Genomic DNA, 25,596 nt, shown 5'->3' on the forward strand with positions numbered 1-25,596 from the left:
AAAAGCTAAAGGTATAAAAATAAATAAGATTCTTTAAGTATATCAATAGGATGAAGCCTGCAAAAGAATCAGTGGGTCCACTGAATGAGCAGGGGCTAAAAAGGTGAATTAAGGAAGAGGAGGACAGTAGAACACCTGGAAGATCATGATATGACAGGAAAATCATGCCTTACCACTCTACTAGAATTCTTTGAATACAGTAGTAAATTAGTGGATAAAGTGAAATGAATTCATGTAATTTAGACATTCAAAAGGCTTCTAGCCAGGTCCTGCATAAAAGGCTATTCGAGAAACTAAGTCATCATGAGGGGAAAGGCCAAAGTATTGTCAGGGATCAAAAACTGAGTAAGAGACAAGAAAAAAAAAAAAAACTAAATAGTCAGTTTTCATCACGGCAGAAGGTAACAGCCAGGCCGCAAGGTGCTCTCCCAGGTCTCGTGTTGGAGAGTAGCTATGAATGATCTGGGAAGAGTGGCAAGTCGCAAGGTAGCAAAATTTGCAGACGACACAAGGTTATTTGGGTTAGTCACATCTTGAGAAGACTCTGAAGAACTTGGAGAGACATAAACAAGCTGGGTGAGTGGGCAACACCATGGCAAATGGAGTTTAATGTCGATAAATGCAAAGTAGTGCACATTGGAGGGGAAAAAATGAACTCTCTGTACACCTGACAGGCCTCTAAATTAGCTGTACTCAAAAGGGACCTAGATGTCATTGTAGACGGCTCAATGAAGACCTCAGTTTAATGCCCAGCTGCGATCCACAAGTCAACCAAAACATCTGGATGCATAAGAAATGGAGAAAAATATGGAAAAATATTCCAATGCCTTTATATAAATCCATGGTGCAGCCTCATCTGGATCCTGCACCCGGCACTGGGCCCCCATCCCAGAACTAGAGAATGATCAAGGGTCTGAAAATTCTCTTCTGAAGAGAAACGGAAAAGACTGGACTCGTTCCCTTCGAAAAGGGATGGATAGGAGAGGGAGCAGGACAAGTCTATAAAATAATGAATGGGCTGGAGAAGGCAGGTTGGGAATGTAGGCGAAAGAGAGAGCCTGAGACATGAGGCCTGGTGTAAGGCCTTAGGCCTGAATTGAAGTAGTCAGGCCCTGCTGATAGAAAGCAAAGTGCGAAGTTAGCAGAAGTCAGGCCCTGCTATAAAACACGTCTGCTGGCAAGTATCAGAGTTAGTCTGGTTCAACATCTGTTAGTCTATAAGGTGCCACAGGATTCTTTGCTGCGTCTGCTGGCAAGTTCACCGAACCTGGCAAGAACAGGGCTGGTATTGCAAAACCACACACACGTTCCTAGGTACTCGGCACAAGACACTCACGCAAGCACCTTCCAGAAGGGTGGGACCAGCAGCTCCTGATACAGGGTTGTGGTGTAAACGCACTCCCTTAAGATGATACAAGGACACACTGACCCCTCCTAAAGAGAAGGACAGGGTGACAGGGTGATGGGCAGAAACGTTTGCTATACAAAGTAAAGCGCAGTCACTAACCACGTCGGAGGGGCCGTGAGTAACTGGTTTGTATCAGTGTATGAAAGAAGGGTCACAGAGGGGGTGTCTTTCGCCAGCCGAGGGGGGAATGGAAAGTCCTGCCGCTCACTGAGCTGCTCCACTGTTACGAGCATACCTGTAGACACTGATCCGGGGAGCTAGGACCATGCTTCGTCGACAATAAACCAGCTGGGTGCCTTTGCCACAAAGCGAGTCTTGTGCTCTGTGTGGGCAGTTCCATGGTGGTGTGCTGGGTCGCTAGCTGCACAGAGCTGGGACACACGCAGCCAACAGCTAACAACGGGGAACGTCTCTTCTCCCTTTGTCATAACATAACAAGGGACATTCAAAGGAATTAAAAAGTGGCAAACTGATAAAAAGGAAAGACTTTCACACAGGGTGCAATTAAACTGTGGAACTCATCACTGCAGGACGCTGTTAAGGGCAAGAATTTAGAAAAGGTTAAAAACATTTATTGAACAAAGATCTCCAGAGTTATAATTAATGCTAACAGATATTTTGAAGGGATATTAAACCTTGTACTTTAGGGTTTAAGCAACTTTCTAATGATTAGGAGGAGACCTACTATTGGCCAGGAGTAGGGGGGCAGATTATCCTACATTTGCCTAGTGTGCAATTCTTACACCTTCCTCCGATGCATCTGGTGCTGCTCACTGTCAGAGCAGCTGGGCTGGCGGGACCCTGGGTCTGATCCCTGCGTCAGTGGGAGGCTTGCTGGAGTAGAGGCTGGGAAAGCCCTTCCAGATTCGGGCTGGCACACGCGAGCTGCTTCCACCTCGTGTGGACTCTCTGGTGCTTTTGCAGCGTCCCCTTGACAGTGAAGCCCCTTCCACACTCGGTGCACGTGAAGGGCCGCTCCCCCGTGTGGATCCGCTGGTGCATTTTGAGGTTGCCGTTGGTGGTGAAGCTTTTCTCGCACTGGGTGCAGGTGAACGGCCGCTCCCCCGTGTGCACTCGCTGGTGCGTCAGGAGGTTTCCTGGCTGCGTGAAGCATTTCCCACACTGGCTGCACATGTATGAGCGCTCCCTGGTGTGGATCCTCTGGTGCATCGTGAGGTCCCTGTTGGAGACAAAGCTCTCCTTGCATTCAGCACATGCAAAGCGCCTCTCACGCACGTGGCTTTTCTGGTGCATGCTGAGCGTGCCCTTCTTGGCGAAGCTCTTCCCGCACTGAGAGCAGGCGAACGGGCGCTCCCCTGTGTGGCGCCGCTGGTGTGTCAGGAGATTCACCTTCTGAGTGAAGCTCTTCCCACACTCTGCACACTGGAAAGGCCGCTCCCCCGTGTGCACCCTCTGGTGCAGTTTGAGGTTGTCTTTCCTGGTGAAACATTTCCCACACTCAGTGCACAGAAACGGCCGCTCCCTGCCATGCACCCTGCCATGCACCTTCAGAACAGCCTTGCTGATGAAGCGCTTCCCGCATTCGGGGCAGGGGAACGGATGTTCTCCCGTGTGCAGCCTCCTGTGCACTTTCAGAAATTCGTTCTGAACGAAGCCCTGGCCGCACTCGGTGCACACAAAGGGCCGCTCCCCGCAGTGCAGGCGCTGGTGCATTTTGAGGGTGGCCTTGGCGGTGAAGCCCTGGCCGCACTCGGTGCACACGAAGGGCTGCTCCCCGCGGTGCAGGCGCTGGTGCATTTTGAGGGTGGCCTTGGCGGTGAAGCCCTGGCCGCACTCAGTGCACACGAAGGGCTGCTCCCCGCGGTGCAGGCGCTGGTGCATTTTGAGGGTGGCCTTGGCGGTGAAGCCCTGGCCGCACTCGGTGCACACGAAGGGCCGCTCCCCGCGGTGCAGGCACTGGTGCATTTTGAGGGTGGCCTTGGCGGTGAAGCCCTTTCCACACTCGGTGCACGTGAAGGGCCGCTCCCCCGTGTGGATCCGCTGGTGCATTTTGAGGTTGCCGTTGGTGGTGAAGCTTTTCTCGCACTGGGTGCAGGTGAACGGCCGCTCCCCCGTGTGCACTCGCTGGTGCGTCAGGAGGTTTCCTGGCTGCGTGAAGCATTTCCCACACTGGCTGCACATGTATGAGCGCTCCCTGGTGTGGATCCTCTGGTGCATCGTGAGGTCCCTGTTGGAGACAAATCTGTCCTTGCATTCAGCACATGCAAAGCGCCACTCACGCACGTGGCTTTTCTGGTGCGTATTGAGTGTGGCCTTCTGGGCAAAGCTCTTCCCGCACTGAGAGCAGGCGAACGGGCGCTCCCCCGTGTGGCGCCGCTGGTGCGTCAGGAGATTCACCTTCTGAGTGAAGCTCTTCCCACACTCTGCACACTGGAAAGGCCGCTCCCCCGTGTGCACCCTCTGGTGCAGTTTGAGGATGTCTTTCCTGGTGAAACGTTTCCCACACTCAGTGCACAGGAACAGCCGCTCCCTGCCGTGTGTCCTGCGATGCACCTTCAGAACAGCCTTGCTGATGAAGCGCTTCCCGCATTCGGGGCAGGGGAATGGATGTTCTCCCGTGTGCAGCCTCTTGTGCACTTTCAGAAATTCGTTCTGAACGAAGCCCTGGCCGCACTCGGTGCACACGAAGGGCCGCTCCCCGCAGTGCAGGCGCTGGTGCATTTTGAGGGTGGCCTTGGCGGTGAAGCCCTGGCCGCACTCAGTGCACACGAAGGGCTGCTCCCCGCGGTGCAGGCGCTGGTGCATTTTGAGGGTGGCCTTGGCGGTGAAGCCCTGGCCGCACTCGGTGCACACGAAGGGCTGCTCCCCGCGGTGCAGGCACTGGTGCATTTTGAGGGTGGCCTTGGTGGTGAAGCCCTTTCCACACTCGGTGCACGTGAAGGGCCGCTCCCCCGTGTGGATCCGCTGGTGCATTTTGAGGGTGGCCTTGGCGGTGAAGCCCTGGCCGCACTCGGTGCACACGAAGGGCTGCTCCCCGCGGTGCAGGCGCTGGTGCATTTTGAGGGTGGCCTTGGCGGTGAAGCCCTGGCCGCACTCGGTGCACACGAAGGGCCGCTCCCCCGTGTGGATCCGCTGGTGCATTTTGAGGGTGGCCTTGGCGGTGAAGCTTTTCCCGCACTGGCTGCAGGGAAACAGCCCCTCCCCCGTGTGCACTCGCTGGTGTATTTTGAGCGTGCCCTTCGTCGCCCAGCTCCTTCCGCATTCAGGGCATGTGAATGGTTTCCTCCCTGTGGGCTCTCCCTGCTGGGCAGCCGGGTGTGTCTGATCCTGCTGCCTGTCTCCATGTCTCTGCTCTGCATCCTGTCCCTGGAGCAGTGTTTTCTGGGGCCTGGGGAGGGGCAGGAGTTTTTCTTGCATGACATTTCTCTGCTGCTTTTGTGATTTGCTCTGACTCTTGCATCTTTGCTTTTTCCTTGAGTGCTGGTGGAGGTCCCCTCCAGTCTGTCCTGGGGATGTCTTGGGAAGATCCAGGGTTCTAGTACCTTCCTCATCGTCATCCTTCATCTCACCATCTGTTGCAGAGAGAAAAGCCCTGGTGTTATCTCCTGAGCTACTGACCAAGGGAAACTCCTGCTGTTCAGCACAACCTTCCATTCCCAACTGCAGCCCAAGGAACCTGTCTCTTGGAGAAGCCTACAGAACCACCTCCCTGCCCTCAGCTCCTGGGAAGCTACCCGCTTCGGGGAGTGGCTCCACTAACTACAGAGAAGCAGGTCTCAGTGCTCCCTCGGGTTTCTGTTGGCAAAGACACCGCCAGTGGGAAAAGACTGATTTGACTGAACACGAATTGCTGCCATGAGGCTGAGCTCAGTACAGTCTCCACAGCGACCCCAAGTGGTGGAAGTTAGCATTGCTTTCTCCAGCAGACTAACGAAGGGATCAGGCCCCAGTATGTTACACGCCCCCCGCTGGACCTGTGGGGCTGTTACAAGCACTGGATCAAGAGCCCGACTCTTTAGCTCAAGCTGTACAGGCTCAAGGTCTCAGGCCTAAGGAGGTCCCTGGTGTCAGCCATGCAGCAATGCATTAATGACTCCCAAACGCAGCCATTTGCACTACAGAGCACAGGGCTCTAGACACGTTTCAGAGCCCCCTGGAATACTCAGCAGTGTCTGTGAACCGCATCTGCTCTGGGCTGCTGAGACTCTCAGTTTAGATTGATTGTGAAACAGCGAGATTGCTCGGATGGGCCGAGTGCAGGGAAGTCACGAGGGATTGAACCAGAGGGTGGAAAACACCTAGGTAGGGACAGAGGTGCTGGCTGGCTTTCACCAGACCCATCAGCCTTAGGCCTGATCTACTCTACAGAGTTAGCTGCCTTACGTCAATCTTATCTCGACCTAACTGTGTAAGTGTCTACACTACAATATTCCTCCTGCCGCTTCAACTCGTCTGCTACACCAACCTAATAAATCCACCTCCATGAGACACACAGTGCTTAGGTCAACACGGTGGCAGTGTAGACACTGTGTTGCCTACGTTGACTTTAATGGCCTCCAGGAAGTGTCTCACCATGACCGTTCTGGTCACAATTTTGAACTCCACTGCCCGGCAGCCAGTTACACGGGTAAATACCCCTCCTCTTTAAAGCCCTGAGAATTTTTGAAATTCCATTTCCTATTTGCTCGGTCTGGAGAGCTCACGTACCAAATGCCCAGTTGACCATGCCAACTCCACATGGCAAACACGCTCCTGCCTGGAGCAGATGGCCGATGTGGCTCTCCTAGGTCTGTGGAGAGAGGGGGCTGTGCAGGCACAGCTCCAATCCAGCCGTAAGAACTTCGACATCTACGGCCAGATTGCTCGGGACACGAAGAAGGACTACGATAGGGACACACAGTAGTGCTGCATGAAGATCAAGATGCTGCAGCAGGTGTACCGGAAGGCCAGGGAGGCAAATAGTCGTTCTGGTGCAGAGCTGCAGACATGCCGCTTCTACAAGGAGCTGCATGCCATCCTCAGGGGAGACCCCCCCAAAAAAATGCTCTGGGGATACTTGCGGGGAGCTGGAGTCACAGGCCACCTGAGTGAACCCTGAGGATGAGGTGTTGGAGGAGGAAGAGCAGGAGGAGTATGGAGGACAGGTGACAGGGGGATCCAGTGTCATGACAAGCCAGGATCTCTTTTTGACTCCTAAGCAGTCCAGCTGCTCCCAGGAGTCCAGCACTGGTGAGCCTGATACAGGGGAGGGAACCTCTGGTAAGTACTCAGGTTATGTCTACACTACAGAGTTAAGCTGATGCGAGTGACGCCGATGATCATAAACCACTATAATTACATTGATTGTGCATGTTCACACATCGCTCCTTGTGTCAGCAGAACACATCCACAGTTGGTGCTCTTGCACCGACAGTGAAAGCAGTGCACTGTGAGTAGCTATTCCACTGTGCAACTCACCCCCTTCTGCAGCTAGGACTTGTGGGAAGGTGAAGTGGATTGCAGTGCATTGTGGGTGTGGGCTCAACATCCCATGATGCAGTTTTTTCTGTCCCATCCTTCCACTGGCTTCTGACTATGTTTCATGCCATTTTTGAACAGCCCCTGTATACTGTGCGCCTGCCATCTCTGCCTGAAAGCATGGATCCTGCACTGCTCTTTACTCTTGCAGTCAGGATTATGAACACAATGTGGCTGATCATGCAGTATCTCATGAGCTTTAAATCTGAACAGGAATCCATGGTACCTGCCCTGCTGTGTGCCATGAAAAGAAACAACCCTAGATTACTTTCGGCATTCACGGAGCAGCTGCACACAGGGGACTGTTGCCATTGAGCTCAGGAAACAAGCACTGCATGGTGGGAATCGCATCGTTATGCAGGTCTGGGATGATGAGCAGTGGCTGCAGAACTTTCGGATGTGCAAAGCCGGCTTCCTGGAATTGTGTGCAGAGCTCACCCCAGCCCTGCGGCGTAAGGACACCAAAAAGAGAGCTGCCCTCTCAGTGGAGAAGCCTGTGGCGATCACTGTGTGGAAGCTGGCAACTCCAGACTGCCACTGGTCAGTTGCGTATCAGTTTGAGACAGGAAGTCCACCATTGGCGTTCCGTTCACATTTAAGTGTGCAAGGCCATTAATTGTATCCTGCTATGGACTGTGACTCTTGGAAATGTGCATGAAATAATAGATGGCTTTGCAGCAATAGGATTCCCTAACTGTGGCGGGGCGATAGATGGAAGGCATATCCCAATTTTGGCCCCGGACCATCTTGTGGCAGAGTACATCAATAGAAAGGGCTACTTCTCTACGGTATTGCAGGCGCCTATGGATCACTGACATCAATGCGGGGTGGTCCAGGAAGGTGCATGATGCATGCATGTTCGGGAACATTGGCTTGTACAGAAAGCTGCAAGCAGGGACTTTCTTTCCAGACCAGAAGATTCCAATGGGAGATATCGAAATGCCCAGTGATCCTGGGAGACCCAGCGTACCCCTTACTCCCAGAGCTCATGAAGCCTTACACAGAAAACCTAGACAGCAGCAAGGAGCACTTCAACAATAGGCTGAGCACGTGCAGAATGACTCTTGAATGTGCATTTGGCAGATTAAAAGCTCGCTGACGCTGTCTTAATCACAGGTTAGACCTAAAAGAGGAAAATATTCCAATGGTCACAGCAGCCTGCTGAGTGCTGCATAATATTTTTGAGGCTAAGGGTGAAAATTTCCCCCTGGGGTGGAGTGTGGAGGCGGATTGCCTGGTAGCTGATTTTGAGCAGCCAGATACCAGGGCTATTAAAGGGGCACAACGGGGGGGAGGGGGGAGGGAGGTGTTACTGGAATCAGGGAGGCTTTGAGGCACCTTTTTGCCAATAAGCGCCAGTAATGTGTCTTTCTATAAAGCATTCTGCCATGCTTGGTTAACTTGCCGCCTTGAATGAAAATGTTGATGATTGCTTCCTGACCACGATGTGTAGTCTGCAAATGTGCCAGTTGCCACTGTGTATTAATTCCAGCAGCAACCACGGTGTGTAGGAGACACATAAAGATGAATTGTCTTTCACTGAGTATTTTTTTCCTTAAACAGTAATAACCAACACAGAGAAAACGCTTTGTTGAAAAGGACATAATACTGAGAGGAGCACTCTTGTGATGGAGGCTCTCATAGCTGTGTAACTCCAGCTATCATTTGGGAAGCTGTCTGAAGGGGTGGAATGAAAGAGGTACTGCAATGGGCAGGGAAGATGTAAGGAATATGTGGGAGTCTGGGGAGGACAATGCAAGCCATTCTGTACAGTTGTAGGGTGTGTGTCTTAACACGCATGTGTTCTGCCTGTCATGTGATTAGGGACTTCAACATCTCCATTTGCTCCTCCATCTCTTTTATCATCTGCTCCTGGAGTGTTAAAATTCGCTCCTGGCCCTGCTTCCTGTCCTGCCTATTTTTAAATTTTCATTAACTGTCTCTTTCCATGCTTTGTATTCTTGATCTGCAGTATCAGAGGATTGGAGCACCTCCAAAAACATGTCCTCCTTGCTCCTCCTGGATCACTTCCTTATCTGGCGGAGTTTCTCCCCCAGTGTGTAGGGCAGGCCTGCACAACTCGTAAAGCGGCGAGGGCCACATTCCTCCAAAGAAAACAGCTGAGGGCCGAAACCTCCCAGCCCTGCAGAAACACCCCGCCCCAGGGCCGCCCAGCCCTGTGGAAACAAACCCTCCTTCCCCAGTGCCACCCCACCAAAACAGCTGTGGGCCAAAAAGGAAGGTTGGGGGTGGGGAGGTTTTGATTTTAAATCTGTCTGTTACAACTGTCCCCCCTGCTGCATTCCTTTTTTTTCCTCTCCTTTCTGTTGTTCTGTGTCCGCCCCTCCTGGCCTTGGGCTAACAAAAGTCACAGCCTGGCCCTGCTGTTCATGGAAATGACTTGTGCAGACTAACTGGAGCCATTGCTCTGCTCAGGGAGGGGGGCTTTTGGCTCCTTTGTTCAGACCTGGGCTCGGTGTAGGGTGCTCTGCCCAGGAATGCAAGACCTAAAGTGGCCACATAGCTGAGTGTATGAGTCATGCCTGTGGCTTAGAACTTGCCCGGACATGTCTGTGCTCACCTGAAGTCTCCTCTCCTCCCCTGTAACAAGGGGAACCAATCAAAGTTACTGGCGGCAAGCTGCCTAAGTTTGCCTTTATAACCAGACATTTTCTGATCAGACCTCGGAGAGGTTACTGCATTGCCACCTGGTCTGATCAGCTAGGGGTCTTTGGGGGGCCCTCTCCCTGCTCTCGTTTGTTTTTGAGCATACCCCCGTTTTTAAACTCCCCTCCCACGAACAACGAATTTTGCCTGGAGATCTCCTGATTATTGTAAGCGAATTGAGTCCTCTCTGCGTCCTCTGATGATGATGCTGTTCCTGCTGCTGCTTTGGGGATTGGTAAGAACTCCCTCTTGCAAACTCCCCCTGCCTTGGCTGCTGGCTTTCTTTCCCCAGCAGGCAGACCCAAGCTAACTCCTTGGTCTGTATCTGTAATCTGCTTCTAGCTCTGCAGCCTTTGCTGCTAGAAATAAGCCTGCTTGTAGCTGCCCCACTGCTGCAGCCACCACTAGTCACCACTCTGCCCTCTGGAACTACCCCTAGTATAAGGTGCACCCATTAGGTTAGGTTTAGCCTTTAGTCTAGATAAGTTGTAATTTCATTTTGCATAGCTGTGGTTAAATTAGATTTAGAAAATTGTTTGCATTGTACTCTGTAAATTAGGCTTAGAGAATTGTTGCATTGTGTTTTCTTACTTGCTAATTTGTGTAGTCTTGGTTAAGTTAGATCATAGATAAGATTTTTGCTGTATTCTGTATAATTGTGATTAAGTCTGTCTTCTCACTGTCAGCGCCCCGCCCCGCCCCGCCCCGCCCCCGGGCTTCCTCTGTGACTCTCTGACTTGTTACAGTCTCTTTGCTGCTCCACCACGTGCCCCTCTTCCCCCATCCCAATCTAGCATAAAACCCCATTGGTTACCCTTTTTCTCTCTGACATACCTCACATTCTACATTTACACCACTGTGACACATTTTTACCTAAAATTGTTTGCTATTTAACATACTTTATCCATAACTGTTAGTTGGTTATATGCTGCTGTAACACACCCTTTACATAGAAATTGTTAGCTACCTGTTACATCTATATTTCTGTGTTAATTAGTTACCCACTGTATTGTACCCCACTATTTAAACCCCCTTACTGTTCACCAAAAGAAACCCCTCCCCAATTGTCTACCTTAACAAACTCCATACCCCTCACTATTGAATTTTCCCTGTTTTTGCATTTTCTTAATAAAGTTTATTTTGCACCCCACCAGTGCAGTAATTGTCCCCCAAGATCCCCTACCTGCTGGCAGGGACAAAATCAACCAGGGGCTCCCAGCTGAAGAGGTGGCTGGGAGCCCTCAGGGGCAAATTAAAGGGCCCGGGGCTCCAGCGGCTGGGGGAACCCGGCAGGGCCGGCTCTAGGTTTTTTGCTGCCCCAAGCAAAAAAAAAAATTGGCTGCCCCCCATCCCAGCCCTCGGCTCCCCCCTGTGCCCCCCTGCTGCCCCAGTCCTGGGCTCTTCCCCCACCCACACCCCCTGCCGCCCCAGCGCCGGGCTTCCCCCTTTCCTCCCCATCAGTGCCCTCCCCCCACCCCGCTGTTGCCCCAGCCCTGGGCCCCCCCCCACCAGTGCCCCCCCCACAACCTTCTGCCACCCCAGCCCTGGGTCACTGGTAACTCGCTCCCAGGGCGGGTCATTCAGCTGGAATTTTGGATGTGCACAAAACACAGACAGGATTGGTTCCCATATGGTTACAGAGCTGCAGTAAAGTGGAACAATTTTCAGCTTGTGTGATTGGAGGATATCTGGATGCATATTATAAGACTGTCCTCCATAAATGAGGAAAAGTTGAGGTGCCTTTATTATTCTTTTGTTCCACTCTTTCTTTCTATGGGGAATTTGCCAATGCAATATCACTGTCTTCCTTAAACAAACAAAAAGGCAATGGCTGTTGAAAATAGCAATTCCAGTCCTAATAAGCATTTCTTGCTCAATTTTATCCTACTTTTTCTACAGCAAGTTACAGTGGATCAGGATATTTGATTTGGGAGAAATGAAGTAACAGCTGCCCAAACCGAGCTTGAGCACTCCTGAATTTTGAGGTGTTCAAATCTGGAAGGCAGATGCTGTGGGGGTGGGCTCCGGGCTCCGCAGGGGAGCACGGCAGCAAATGTCTGGAGCTGCACGGAGCCAGACACGCTGGTCTGAGTGGCACGATACGGGGGCGGGGGGTTGGAGAAGGGGTCGGGGGTTCTGGTGGGCAGTCAAGGGACAGGGAGCAGGGGGGGTTGGATGGGGCGGAGGCTCGGGGGCAGTCAGGGGAGCAGCAGTTGGATAGGCATGGGAGTCTCAGGGGTTCATCAGGGGACAGGTGGGGGTGAGGTCCTGCGGGGAAGTTGGGGGGATCTCAGGAGGGGGCAGTTGGGGACAAGGAGAAGGGAGGCTTAGATAGAGGCTGGGGTCCCAAGGGGCAGGGGTCTCGGGAGGGGGCAATCGGGGGAGAAGGAGCAGCAGCATTTAGATAGGGGGTGGGGTCCTGGGAGAGGGATATCAGGAGACAAGGACCAGCTGTGTTAGATAGGGGGTGGGGGTCCTGGGGGGCAGTTAGGGCAGGGGTCCGTGGAGGGGGCAATCAGCGGCCGCAGCGGGGATTCAAAGGGCTCTAGGCTGCCCTCCGCTGCGGCCAACCCAGAGCCCTTTGATTCCCGGCCACGGCTGGGATTCAAAGGGCTCTGGGCTGCCCGCAGAGCGCTGTGGGGGGGGGATTCAGAATCCCTCCGCGGGCCGCATGTTGTGCAGGCCTGGAGTAGGGGGTTCCCCTAACGGCCACATCTGCAGAAGCACAATAAATGGAGGCATGACTGTTAGTGCACTCACAGCACTGAATCATTGGAGCACTTTCTCACTGTCCTTTGGCAAGCACACAGCTGAGCAAATGCCCTAAACCTGGTGAGTTTGGCCTAGGGCGGGAGAGAGGGTGGTTAAGATGGGGCAAAGGGTCTAGGCAGTTTAAGGGGATCAATATTGTAAATTCTCCCACCATTTTCCATAGGCGGGGGTCATTGACGCCAATATCGCACTTCTGAGGGAAGCAAGGTTGCATCTCCTGCATGCATGTGGCTTCAGCCTGGTCCCTACGCTGGTCGCCTATGTGCCACTTTGCTCCCTGCACAAGTTATTGCCAATTCGTGGGGAAAAGTTTCCTACAGCGGGGGAAGGAACAAAGCAGCTCTGCCAAGGAACCTTCCGCAGAGGACTGGCAAGTACCTCCAGGAAAGTTTCCTAGAGCTCTCTCTGGAGGATTCCCATGAAATCTCTGTGTGCATTAACGCTGTTCCACGGGGCCCCACTGCGTAGCTTCACGAGGGACAATGAAGCAGATGCCAACACAGCTAGTCTTGTACATTTCTATCCTTTAACCCACCTCTAGCATATTACGACACAAAGGACAGCTCTACCTCATGTAACCAAACAGTATCAACTCAAAATGAGCACTTTGGCTGCAGGAGGGGGATCAAGGCAGGGGGCTGGCATGCGGGAGGGAGTCCGTGTTGCTGGATCTGGGGGGTGCTCACCTTGGGTAGCTCCCGGCCAACGGGAGCTGCGGAGCCAGCGTTCAGGGTGAGGCGGGGGCAGCACGCAGAGGTGCCTAGCCCCACCTCCCCCTAGGAGCAGCAGGGACATGTCACTGCTTGTGGGGAGCCGCCTGAGGTGAGTGCCACCTGGATCCAACATCCCGCTCCGCACTCCAACCCCCTGCCCCGAGCCCCCTCCCACACCCAAACTTCCTCACTCGCACCACGTACCCGCTCCCGCCTTCTGAACCCCTCGTGGCCGTTCCTCTGCCTAGGAGCAGCAGGGACACTTTGCCACTTCCAGGGAGCCATGTGGGGAGCTAACAGGACTATAGACCAGACTTTAATGAAGCTCAGAAATGCCAGTTTCTAGAGCTTTCCAGTTGGTGAAGTGCCAGATGATGCAGCTTTCACTGTATTTTCTTTTCTTGTCTCTGCTGCTGCCTGATCGTGTGCTTCTGGTTCCAAACGAGGTGTGTGGCTGAATGGTCAATTCATAACGCTGGTGTTCGTAACTCTTAGGTTCTACTGTACTTTTCCCTGTTTCTTTGGGGTTTTAATAGGTATGTTTGCATGGATGTGAAATAAAAGTCCATTTATGGAAACTTAATTCACCTTTATTTGTCTCCGACATGACAATGGCTACAGCTAACATTCAGAGATAATAGCAGTAAGTGCATTTGCGATGTTATATTAGTGCACACGGCACTCATTACAAGGTTCATATGAGGGTAAAAACAAATGATGCTAGGCACAGCACCACACTTAACAATGAACCACGGTAATAATGCGCCTTCAAAGCCTCCCTGAGACGCATAGCTCCCCGTTGAGCTCTTCTTATAGCTGTGGTAACTGGCTATTCAAAAATCAGCAGACAGCCGATGCACCTCTGCACTCCACCCCTGTGGAAACTTCCCCCCCTTTGCTTCACAGATATTATGAAGCGCACAGCAGGCAGCTATGACCATGGGGACACTGTCTTCACTGAGGTTTAATCTCATGAGTAAACAGCACCAGCGCCCGTTCAAATGGCCAAAGGCACATTCAGCAGTCATTCAGCACCTGCCAAGCCTGTTGCTGAAGCACTCTTTGCTGCTGTCGAGGTGGCCAGCGTATGGCTTCGTGAGCCATGGTAGAAAGGCGTAGGCTGGGTCTCCCAGGATCACATCCCCAGTGGTAATCCTCTGGTCTGGGAAAAAGTCCCTGCTTGAAGCCTTCTGCACAAGTCTGTGTTCCTAAAGAGGTGTGCGTCATGCACCTTCCCTAACCAGCCCGCGCTGATGCCAGTGAAACAACCCTGGTGATCCACCAGCGCTTGTAATGCCATGGAAGAGTATCCCTTTCTGTGACGTACTCCGTCGCAAGGTGGTCTGGTGCCAAAATAGGGATGTGTGTGCGCCATCGATGGCCCCCCTCAGTTTGGGAACCCCATTGCTGCAAAACCATCCACTATTTCCTGCACATTGCCCAGAGTCACTGTCCTTTGTAGAAGGATGTGATGAACGGCCCTGCACGCTTTCATCACAGCAACACCCACGGTGGATTTCCCAACTCCAAATTGATTCCCGACTGATTGATAGCAATCTGGCGTTGCAAGTTTCCACACAGTGATCACCACTCACTTTTCCACCGTGAGCGCCGCTCTCATTTTGGTGTCCCTGAGCTGGAGGGCTGGGGCGAGCTCCGCACAGTTCCAGGAATGTGGCCTTGTGCACCCAAAAGCTCTGCAGCCACTGCTCGTCATCCCACATCTGCATAACAATACGATCCCACCAGTTATTGCTTGTTCCTCGGGTCCAGAACCAGCAGTCTGCCGCGTGCAGCTGCTCTGTAAATGCCAACAGCAATCTTGAATTGTTTCTTTCCATGGCACACTGCAAGGCAGCCTGCAAGGAATGGTCATACTCCTCGCAGCTCTGGAAATACTGCAGGATCAGACGTGTTGTGTTCATAACGCTCAGCACAATACTGAAGAGCAGCGCAGGATCCATGATTCTCACAGAGATGGCGGACACGCAGGCTTGCCGGAAAAAAATGTGAAACCTAACAGGATACCCATGGAATGACGGGATGGAGAAAACTGCATCATGGGATGCTGAACCCATATTCCATCTCACCCCTACCTGACTGTTTCTTGCCCATGAGGCACTGCAAACCCTTCCCAGAACACCGCACACTAGATGGTGGTGAATTGCACAGTGGGATAGCCACCCCCAGTGCACTGCTCTCTGTGTCGATGCAAGCACTGCTAGTGTGGATGCACACTGCCGACACAAGGAGCGTAGTGTGGACACACAACAGTGGTTTAATTCCTGCAGCGGCTGTACATTGACATAACTTAAGTCGACTTAATTGTGTAGTGTAGACAAGGCCTTACTCCACTTTAACTCTTCCCATAGGAATAACCCAGTTTTGACAGCTCTCCCATACCTGCTCAGACCCCTTGCCATCTTCCCTGCCGTTCTCTGGGCTTTTCCAATGTCACCTACGAGTGGTCACAGCTGCCTCCAGGGCCCAGGAAAGCCAGCCACTGTTTGAAACATTCTTTGTCCTGGAGCAGTTTCCCTGGGTTTGAGCCCATCCCTCCATCTCTCCCCCAGCTCTTGGCGTTTTCATGACTCACCTGAGCAGGAGTTCTGGGCTGTGCTTCTGTCTTTCCAGCCCCAGGGATTCCCCACACACGGCTCTTCCCCTCGCTCCATCTGGCAGATGATCTCAGGTTTGACAGCAGGATGCCCTGTGCAGGGGGCAGAGAATTGCAGCCTGGTGAGTGATGAACTCAGGATGAGTAGGTTTCCTGGCTGCGGGTTCACCCTGGCTTATGAAGAGCAATTTGTGATCAGGTCTATGGGCCTGATTCTGCAGTACCTTTACTCCACAAGCAGCCCAGCAAGTAAGCACAGACCCCTGAGAATCTCTGCTGTCCGACATAAACCCTTCTAGCTACAGGGCCAAGAGCTCTCCGGGGAGAGCACAGCATTTCCAGGGTCTGAGATTCTTCTGAGCCTCAGTGAAATGTGCGCTGACCTGCTCTGACATCCTCTGACTCTATCCCAGACCCCCGGCCCTGAGAGAAGAGTGGGAAAGGAGCCTCACCCAACGAAGCCACCAGCTCGTAATTCTCCTTCATCACGTCCCGGTACAGCTCCCTCTGCCATTTGGCCAACGCCGCCCACTCCTCCGGGGAGAAATAGACCGCGACGTCCTCGAACGCCACCGGCACCTGCAACAACATTGCAAACCCCTTTGTGAAGCACTGGGAGAGCTACCGGCGAAACCCCCCGGGTGGCTGCTAGGAATTGGCATTAGGGTTAGAGCCCGCGGCCCTAGGTCAGGAACTCGCACTGGTTCCAAACCCCTTTGAAGTCCCATCCTCACTCAGCCTGCACTGAGCCCCCGGTATCTTGGTTTCTGGATTTAAATCTAATGCATTTAATAATTATTCATAATTAGCAGCCACTAATTAGTCCTCTGAATGACAAGCTTGGACAAAGCTCTGGGGGTAAAGCTGGACCAAGGCTGGAAGGGAAGAGCCTTTCATGCCTGGCTAACCCTGCTGGGAGTCACACACCTAGGCCAGCCTGCCCTGGCTGCGGCTCGGTGGACAAGGTGGCGTGTGCCCCAGGGGGAATGAGGAGCGGAGCCAGGGCGTTGTGCCGGGCAGAGAGAGGAGACTCCCACTTGGGATGTGGACCAGTGTCCACCAGGGGCTGGTGCCAGACTCCTGAACTGATTTTGTTTGTGCCCAGAGCTGGAGCCTGATCTCAGGAGGAGAAATCCGGCGCTCGTCCATTTCACTCCCGTCCTGTCCCGTGCCCCCGGCTGCTTCCCCTGGCAAGGCCGGAGCAAAGCCCCCACTGACGTCATGGCCAGAGCCGCAGGCCCCAAGCCAGGAGACGTTAAAACCACGCTGCCCGGGGGCATCTCGCCCGCCCTCCCAGCTGTCGGGGGCTCTGGGGTCAGGCCTCTCTCCAGAGCCGGGCTGCCCAGGCACAGACCCAGGAGCTGGGGATTTCAGAGAAACACGAGTGTCCTGAGACAGGCGCTGAGAGAACCGCCAGCACCCCCGGAACCCAGAAACCGCCTTGGCCTCGGGGGCTGCCTGGGCTCCTCCGGCGCGGGGAGGGGATCCCCCCCATCTCCACTCCCCTGGGCCTGGGGGTTTTCCTCACACTGACGGGCAGGCCGCCCCCCCTCCCTTCCCCTCCCGGGGATCCTCCCCCCAGTGATTTCCCTACACCCCCCCTGAATTTTCCCAACACCACCCCCAGTTTTGTGAGCTAGTTACATACCAATTTAGTGACTGTTTGGCAATCTGAATTTAAACTGAAACATTAACACACACTTTAAAAGCTTATACAGTGTATGATAAAATATGTGTATCTGAAAAAGTATAATAGATTTGAAAAGTATGAACATAGACTAGCTTCCTTGCTTCCTTATACAGCTGGTTTTTATGATGTCAGTGCATTCATTGCGGTGATCTTGGCCAACCTAATAATTTCAAATGATGATTTGTAAGCAAAGTCTAAATGAGTTCTCCCCGACAGCTAGTGATGAGCTGGGGGCTACGGCTTCAGGGCCAGATTGTATTTACATTCACACCTAATCTACCTAGGGATCCAGCACACAGAGCTGTGTTGTCCAAGTGATAGATTTTGGCTGGGGTTGGGTTACAAACCACTTGAATGTGGGGGCAAGGGGGGGATGAAATGTTGTTCTTTATTGTATGAGTAAAGGGCAGTAGAACTGTACTTAGCCTGTGATGATTTGAAGGCATCAAGAGAGAGGGTGGGGACCTGTCCCTCTCCACTGTTTAAAGACAGAGCTGATCAGGCTCCATAGAGAGTCTTTTGTTCTGTTAAGTGACCACGGCAGCTGAAATCACTGACAATCAGGTCTAAGTGCTTAGTCCTGTTGTGGGGACAGTGTTCCTGTGGGTACAGTGTTTTTGTGTAAGAGACAGCCCAGACTGCACTAGCAGCGAGGTTCCCGCACTGAGGGCCCAGCTGAAATCACTGAGAGCCGGTGGAACCTCAAGAGACCAACTCACAGAGGTCACTGTGGTAGATGACAGCAGAAGGTGACTGTGCAGGGCCATTGGCAACAGAGTGGTGGAGTGAACGGTGGCACAATGAACAGCCATGGCCACAGCAAACTGTGCCTTTTTGTCCTACACCTGGAAGGTGTACTCACGTGAAAGCACCTCTGAACTCTGAGTCTCCACTGACCAAGGACAACACCGGTGAGTGGAGTGCGGTGGAGGCATGTTAAATAAACATTTGTTTGTTGGACTATATTTTAGTCACTTTGCTCCAGAATGCTAGATTTGTAACTGGGAATGGAAACTTATATAAATATGTTTCCCAGTAGGCCAAGATTTTTAAAATGCAGTATTTGCCAAGGTTGTTATCTCACATTGTTGCTATCTTGGGAGGTCATTATGTTGGGGAGTTTCTGTACTAAACATTATTATTATAATTAATTTTTACATAAGAATGGTCATACTGGGTCAGACCCATGGTCCATATAGCCCAGTACCCTGTCTTACAACAGTGGTCAAGGCCAGGTGCTTCGGAGGGAATGAATAGAACAGGGAATCATCAAGTGATCCATCCCCTGTTGCCCATTCCCAGCTTCTGGCAAACAGGCTAGGGACACTCAGAGCATGGTGTTGCATCCCTCTCATCCTGGCTAATAGCCACAGATGGACCTGTTCTCCAGGAATGTATCTAGTTCTTTTTAAAATCCTGTTATAGTTTTGGTCTTCACAGCATCCCCTGGCAAAGAGTTCCCTGGGTTGACTTTATATTGTGTGAAGAAATACTTCCTTTTGTTTTTTTAAAATCTGCTACCTATTAATTTCATTGGGTGACTGCTAGTTCTTGTGTTACGTGAAGGATTAAATAAAATTTCCTTATTCACTTTCTTCGCACCAGTCAAGATTTTGTAGACCTCTATCATATCCCCATTAGTCATCTCTTTTCTAAGCTGAAAATTCCCAGTCACTTTAATCTCTCCTCCTGTTTCATACCCCTCATCATTTAAGTTGCCCATCTCTGTACCTTTTCCAATTCCAATATATATATTTTTAGGATGGGTGACCAGATCTACACACACTATTCAAGGTGTGCATGTACCATGGATTTATATAGAGGCAATATGATATTTTCTGTCTTATTATCTATCCCTTTCTTAATGATTCCCAACATTGTTTGCTTTTGTGACTGTTGCTGCACATGGAGTGGATGTTTTCAGAGAACTATCCACAGTGACTCCAAGATCTCTTCCTTGAGTGTTAACAGCTAATTCAGATGCCATCATTTTGTATGTATAGTTGAGATTGCTTTCCAATGTGCATTACTTTGCATTTATCAACATTGAATTTAATTTGCCATTTTGTTGCCCAGTCACCCAGTTTTATGAGATCCCTTTGTAATTCTTCGCAGTCTGCCTGGGACTTAACTATCTTGAATAGTTTTGTATCATCTGCAAATTTTGCCACCTCACTGTTTACCCATTTTTCCAGATCATTTATGAATATGTGGAACAGCGCTGGTCCCAGTACCGACCCCTCAGGGATACCACTATTTATCTCTCCATTCTGAAAACTGATAATTTATTCCTACCCTTTGTTTCCCATCTTTTAACCAGTTACTGATCCATGAGAGGACTTTCCTCTTACCCCATGATGGCTTACTTTTCAAAAGTCAATTTAAATACTTTTTTTTAAATGTATATTTTTTTAGAAATCTAGATCTGTTATGTGTTTTGGTGTAACTTGCATTATTCTTATGTGAAATTTGCATAATCCTAACAAAACATTTACTTTATTCATTTTTTTTTAATATATCCCATTGGTCCTGACACCCCCCCCTGTAAATTCGAACACCCCCCCTAATTTCAATTCCTGGGGAAACCACTGCCCCCCATCTCCACTCCCCTGGGCCTGGGGGTTTTCCTCACACTGACGGGCAGGCCCCCTGCACTCCTCCCCCACACTCCTGCCTCCTCCTCCCGGGTGCCCCCCAGCGCTCCTGCCCATTCCTCCCAGGGGCCCTCCCCCCATGCTCCTGCCTCCCCCTCCCGGGTGCCCCCCCGTGCTTCAGCCTCCCCCTCCCGGGGATCCCCATCTCCACTCCCTGGGCTTGGGGTTTTCCTCACACTGACGGGCAGCCCCCACCCCGGGTGCCCCCGCGCTCGTCCCCTCCTCCTGCCTCCCCAGGTACCCCGCGGAGGGCGGCTGCCCTAGCTAAGATGGTGACCGCCGCCGCCGCCCGAGACCGGCTGCCCCCAGGCAGATGGCGGCCGCGGGGAGGGGCCCGGGACCCCCGGCTGAGCGGGGCGGGCCATGGCCCCTCCCGGGACTGCGGGGGGGCCTGGGCCGCAGCGCGTCTCCGCGGCGCTGGGGTCACTGTGTCCCCCGTTCACCGCCAGGGCCACGTGGGCTGGGGCTGCCCGGGGCCAGCGCTACCTGAGCGGAGCCTCCTGCGCCCATCGCCGTGGCCTCGGGCCTGGGCCCCGCCATCCGCTCCGGCTGCGGCTTTGTAGCTGCCGCTCCCAGCGGCTCCTCCGGCAGGAAGAGGCGGGCCCGGGCCGGGGCCGGGGGAGGTTTCGCGGAGTCGGACCCAGCCGCGTCAGAGCCGCTTAACTCGCTGCAATGGGCCTGGGGGAGGGGGGGAGCCCCCCGGGCACTGCCCGGACCCGCCTCCTGCAGGCAGGCGCTGGGCCCGGATTTACCCCCCGCTCCGCCGCGTGCGCTCAGGGAGCCGCGGGTGCCTCCACCCCAGAGCTGGCTGCGTCCCAGCAGGGCCCCGCTGGGCTCGCAACGTGCTTCGGTAAAAGGCCTGAAGGGCCCCGCCTCCCCTGTGCGGAGCAACCGGAGCGGCACCATCTCCGCCCCAAGCCAGGGCCCGCACCGCGCCCTGGGGTCACCCGGACCTGGGGGGTGCTGGCAACAGCCGGCTGGCACCAAGCGAGGCTGTAGCCGCGCATCCCGCAGGCAGGGCCGGCGGCGGCTTCGGGAAGTGCGGGGCCCCCGCCGGGATGACTCAAAACAAAACATGTAAAAAGAAGCTTTTCATCTCTTAGCAACCGGCTCCCTGTACAAAGTTCTGATCTCAGGGCTGTGCCACACTACGGATGTTTGTACCGATAGAGTTACCCTACGTCCGTATTTTCCCAGGAGGAATTTTTAAAATGTTAAAAATCCCGGATGGCGATTTAAGAACCAGAAAGCCTGAGATGTCCGGGAAAATAGGGCTGTATGTTAACCCCACCTACCGTTCTTTTTTAAGCAGCTGGGCCTGAACTAGAACTGAGCTCCGCTTCACGTGTGGGGCCCTGCCACTCCCTGGGGGTGTGCTAGGGTGACCAGAGGTCCCGATTTTATAGAGACAGTCCCGATTTTTGGGTCTTTTTCTTATATAGGCTCCTATTACCCTCCACCCCCATCCTGATTTTTCACACTTGCTGTCTGGTCACTCTAGGGTGTGCACATGTGTGGGTCCCAGCTGCTCCCTGCCCCCCTCATTGAAGCAGCTGGGCAGGGTTAGTGCCCTGGGAACTGCAGGGCACCAGTGGACATGGGGCTGGCTGGAGGCAGGGCAGGGGCTGACTGGAGGTAGGGTCTGGCTGCAGACAGGGCAAGGGGTGTGGGGCTGGTTGGAGACAGGGGTGTGGGGTGGGCTGGCTTCAGGCAGGGCCGTAGGGGGGTGCTGCAGGGGTTGGCAGGGCTGGAGACAGAGGAGTGCGGGACTGGCGGGCTTCAGGCAGGGGGGTGCGGCAGGGGTTGGCTGGAGACAGGGCAGGGGGTGTGGGGCGGGTGGGAGAAGGGCAGGGGGTGTGGCAGGGGCTGGCGGGAGACAGGGCAGGGGCGGGTGGGAGAAGGGCAGGGGGTGTGGTAGGGGCTGGCTGGAGACAGGGCAGGGGGTGTGGGGCGGGTGGGAGATGGGCCGGGGGTGTGGCAGGGGCTGGCTGGAGACAGGGCAGGGGTGCGGGCGGGTGGGAGAAGGGCAGGGGGTGCGGGGCTGACTGGAGACGGGCTGGTGCAGGCAGGGCAGGGGGTGCAGCAGGGGCTGGCTGGAGACAGGGCAGGGGGTGCGGGGCGGGTGGGAGAAGGGCAGGGGGTGTGGCAGGGGCTGGCTGGAGATGGGCTGGCTGTGGGCAGGGGGTGCGGGGCTGGCTGGAGATGGGCTGGTGCGGAGCTGGAGGCAGGGGCTGGCTGCGGGCAGGGCTGGCTGGAGACGGGCTGGTGCAGGCAGGGTAGGGGGTGCAGCAGGGGCTGGCTGGAGACAGGGCAGGGGGGGCGGGGCTGGTGCAGGCAGGGCAGGGGGTGCAGCAGGGGCAGGCTGCGGGCAGGGGGTGCGGGTACAGGGGGTACAGCCCACCCTGTACGGTAAGCGCCCCCTCCTCCACCCTCCCCCACTGGAGTAGCAGCAGCAGGGCCTGGGGCTCCCCTGCTTCTACTGCCCCGGCCCTGTAAATAGCCGCGGGAGCCCTGGGGAAGCAGTGCGGCTCCTGCTGCTATTTAAAGGGCCAGGGCAGTAGAAGCAGCGGGAGCTCCGGACTTTTTAAATAGCCCCCAGAGCCCCGCAGCCCTGCCCCAGGGCTCCAGCAGTGGGGCTCTGGAGGCAATTTAAAGGGCCTGGGGCTCCAGCCCCTGCTGGGAGCCCCAGGCCCTGTAAATTGCTCCCTGGAGAAGCCAGGCCAGCCCGGTACCGCGCACCGGCTCTTGCCCGTACGCCGCACCGGGGCTTGGGCACCGGGCCCTCTTAGGGGCAGGGCCGATTCAGGGGAATTGGCCTAAAGCCGGCCCTGCCTGGGCTCGTTGGGTCACCCACTGGGGGCTTGTGCTGTGTGGCTGGGGCCTTTCTGGGAGCTGAGCACCAGGGCTCGGCGCAGGGTGACTGCGTGAAACTCTCTGGCCCCTGCTAGGCCGGAGGTCAGACTGGGTGATGGCTGGGTCCCATCTAGTCCTGAGTTCACGCAGCAGAGCGCTGGCTGGGCACTCTGAGGGGGGTGTAGGATCCGGGCCTTAGGTCATAAGCTCTTCAGCGCAGAGACTGTCTTGCTCTGTCCTTGGGCTGGATGCAGGACACGGGGGCCGAGCCCCGACTGGACCCACTGAGGGCTCCTATAACGTCACTGCCACCCGTGTGATTGCTGTAGCACCACCGCATACACCAACATTAATAGCCCTCCCCCGCTGCCTGGGACACAGCAGATATTGGAGTGGAACCTGCCTGTTCCATCCTTGTCTGGGCGAAGCGCTGAGCATACCCGTCCCTGGGAACTAACGCAACTCACAAGTAGGACAATGCATCACAACGTGTGGTGTTCACACAGGGCCCAGGGTGTCAAGGGAGGACCCAGAGGCGTTTAAGACAGCCCTGTAGAGATAGCGGCTGTGCCAGGCAGGACCAAGAGCGGTGTCTGCTCTGAGGGCGGCGTCCCAACACCGCACCACCTTGGATACAGGCTGCAGATTTCTGAGGAGAGCAGCGGCTATTCATGCAAGGCTGGAATGCTTTCGCAGCTGAGAGAGAAAACTAAGGAAATTAGCTGGTACCAGCAGCTAATCAAACAACATACACAAACCTCTTAGCACACCAAAAATCCAATCCTGTTCTTAAAAGAGGTAAATTTTATTAAAAACAAAAAGAAAGAAAATACATTTGGAACTTAGGGTTTTGCTAGATTTGAAAGGAGCAATTCCAATAAGTAAGGACCCAAACTAGCTTTCTTGGGGGTTCAGCTCATAGACTCATAGACTTTAAGGTCAGAAGGGACCATTATGATCATTATGGATTTGGGGACGTGGTGTGGCCCTGTGATAAATGAAGGTGTGTGTGGGTGGGTGGGGGTAGCTCCCGTTTATGGATACCCAGCCAGCCAGTTAGCTGTAAAATCCCTCTTGGTGGCTGTTTTCTGCTTGCTTTACCTGAAGAGGGTTAAAGAGGGTCCCTGCATAGGTACCAAAAAAAAGGGGGGGGAGCTGAACAAAAGAGCCAATGGGCAGGCTAAAACCTTTTAAAGTTGGGGAAAACTTTTCCCCTTGTTGTCTGTTGTTCTCTCGGGGCTGCAGGGACACGGAGCAGCTCTGCTATAAGCAGGAATGGTGTGTAAGGCTTGAACCAGGTATGACAAATTATCTTCCAGACCTACAAGGAATCACTGAGACAGGGAATGTTTAGATAGACACAATCAGGTTTCTTTCTTTATTTTGGCTTGTGGACTCCTCTGTGCTAACCCCAGGTGCTTTTGTTCGCTTGTAACCTTTCAGCTGAGTCTTGCCCACATGCTCAGGGTTTAGCCAATCGCCATATTTGGGGTCGGGAAGGAATTTTCCTCCAGGGCAGATTGGCAGAGGCCCTGGGGGTTTTTCGCCTTCCTCTGCAGCATGGGGCACGGGTCACTTGCTGGGGGATTTTCTGCACCTTGAGGTCTTTAAACCACGATTTGAGGACTTCAATAGCTCAGACATAGGTCAGGGGTTTGTTCCAGGAGTGGGTGGGATTCTGTGGCCTGCGTTGTGTTGGGTTACAATCACAGGAACCCAACTGAAGGCACACGTGATCACTACACGCTCTTCACCAACAACAGTCAGGAGACAATTCATACCTGACGTGAATCTTTATCGTCCCTGGTCGAGAAGCCCAGCCACTCGACCCCCTAGTCCTACAATGGACGTGATTGTCAAAGACCTTCGCCAGACAGGGGCACCACTGGATTCTCCGAGGCGAGGAAATGCAGCAGCAGATGAACTCTATGATTGTGAATTGCCAGCCCACCCCACCTCAGCTGTAGAACTGATGAATGAAATTGTTTTTAATTGTTCACTTTATTAATGTAACTTCATAAGGAAAGTTTTATGAATGAAACAACATTCATTCATAAAACCGGTTACCCCAATAACTGGCTAATTGACAATGCAGATGCTTGTTAAGAGCCACAGCTGTTCAGTCAGCTGCCTTTGTAAGTTTCACTATCAGTCCAATTCCTGCTTAAATCACTGAGACTTGCACTGTTTCAGTATTGTAACTTCTGTTCACCATTCACTACACTTGTCTATATTGTAACTTCTGTTCACTGTTTGCTGAATTGTAATTCAAACCCCATTTTAAAACACTCACTCCATTTTTGTAAGCTTGCTCCAACCTTCATTTTTGCAAATCTTGCTGTAATCTTATTAGTTTAGGTTAGATGTGTGACTGAGGTATGGATGGGTGATGGAATCAACCTCCAGCCCCAGCCTGTCCTGATGAAATAGAGTTCAAACCCCACCGGCTGAAGATGCAGACAAGAGCCCTAACAAAGTGAGAAGAGTCCACCTTAAAAAGAAAAGGTGCAATAGAAGGAAGATCAAAGCCAGGTCCCAGGCTGAAAGTCGCCTGCAATTGACGGGTGATCAGTCACCAAACCCAGAGGCAGCGGGACACAGCAAGACCTATAGACTCTGGATCCAAACTGAAGCCTACAAAAAGGATGGGTGAGATGGGAGACTTTGGAGGGTAACGTTCTGCTGCCAACATGGCAGCGCAGACCCAGCTCGTCCTTGTGCCCGGCTTTCCTGGCCAGTTACCG

At 53.4% G+C, this 25,596-nt stretch overlaps 1 protein-coding gene across 4 annotated transcripts; it reads right to left on the reverse strand.

The window, feature by feature from the left end:
• Nucleotides 1-1,958: 1,958 nt before the first annotated feature.
• Nucleotides 1,959-21,042, reverse strand: LOC120398518 (zinc finger protein 585A-like). Of its 4 annotated transcripts, XM_039526019.1 has the most exons (5): nucleotides 16,693-16,978; nucleotides 16,108-16,234; nucleotides 15,635-15,748; nucleotides 4,523-4,941; nucleotides 1,959-4,354 (listed from the first exon to the last, which is right to left on the reverse strand). In XM_039526019.1, exons 1-5 carry the CDS (start codon nucleotides 16,933-16,935, stop codon nucleotides 2,228-2,230), a joined length of 3,030 nt encoding a protein of 1,009 aa, XP_039381953.1. In that variant the 5' UTR covers nucleotides 16,936-16,978; the 3' UTR covers nucleotides 1,959-2,227. The 4 variants fall into 4 exon arrangements, with proteins under 4 accessions (XP_039381953.1, XP_039381954.1, XP_039381955.1 ...); XM_039526020.1 differs by lacking the exon at nucleotides 16,693-16,978 and adding an exon at nucleotides 20,953-21,042 and having other exon boundaries at nucleotides 1,959-4,941; XM_039526021.1 differs by lacking the exon at nucleotides 16,693-16,978 and adding an exon at nucleotides 20,486-20,836 and having other exon boundaries at nucleotides 1,959-4,941.
• Nucleotides 21,043-25,596: the final 4,554 nt, after the last annotated feature.

This window comes from Mauremys reevesii, linkage group 2 (assembly GCF_016161935.1).
Source record: "Mauremys reevesii isolate NIE-2019 linkage group 2, ASM1616193v1, whole genome shotgun sequence".
Classification (NCBI taxonomy): Eukaryota; Metazoa; Chordata; order Testudines; family Geoemydidae; genus Mauremys; species Mauremys reevesii.

What these genes read in the sequence shown, in the direction of transcription:
- LOC120398518 (XM_039526018.1), bottom strand. Translation starts at nt 16,935, where the DNA reads ATGCCCCCGGGCAGCGTGGTTTTAACGTCTCCTGGCTTGGGGCCTGCG. An exon ending in CGAGCTGGTGGCTTCGTTGG is followed by an intron (nt 15,749 to 16,107) that starts GTGAGGCTCCTT and finishes CCCCCTGCACAG; the next exon opens with GGCATCCTGCTGTCAAACCT. An exon ending in AGCCCAGAACTCCTGCTCAG is followed by an intron (nt 4,942 to 15,634) that starts GTGAGTCATGAA and finishes TCTCTGCAACAG; the next exon opens with ATGGTGAGATGAAGGATGAC.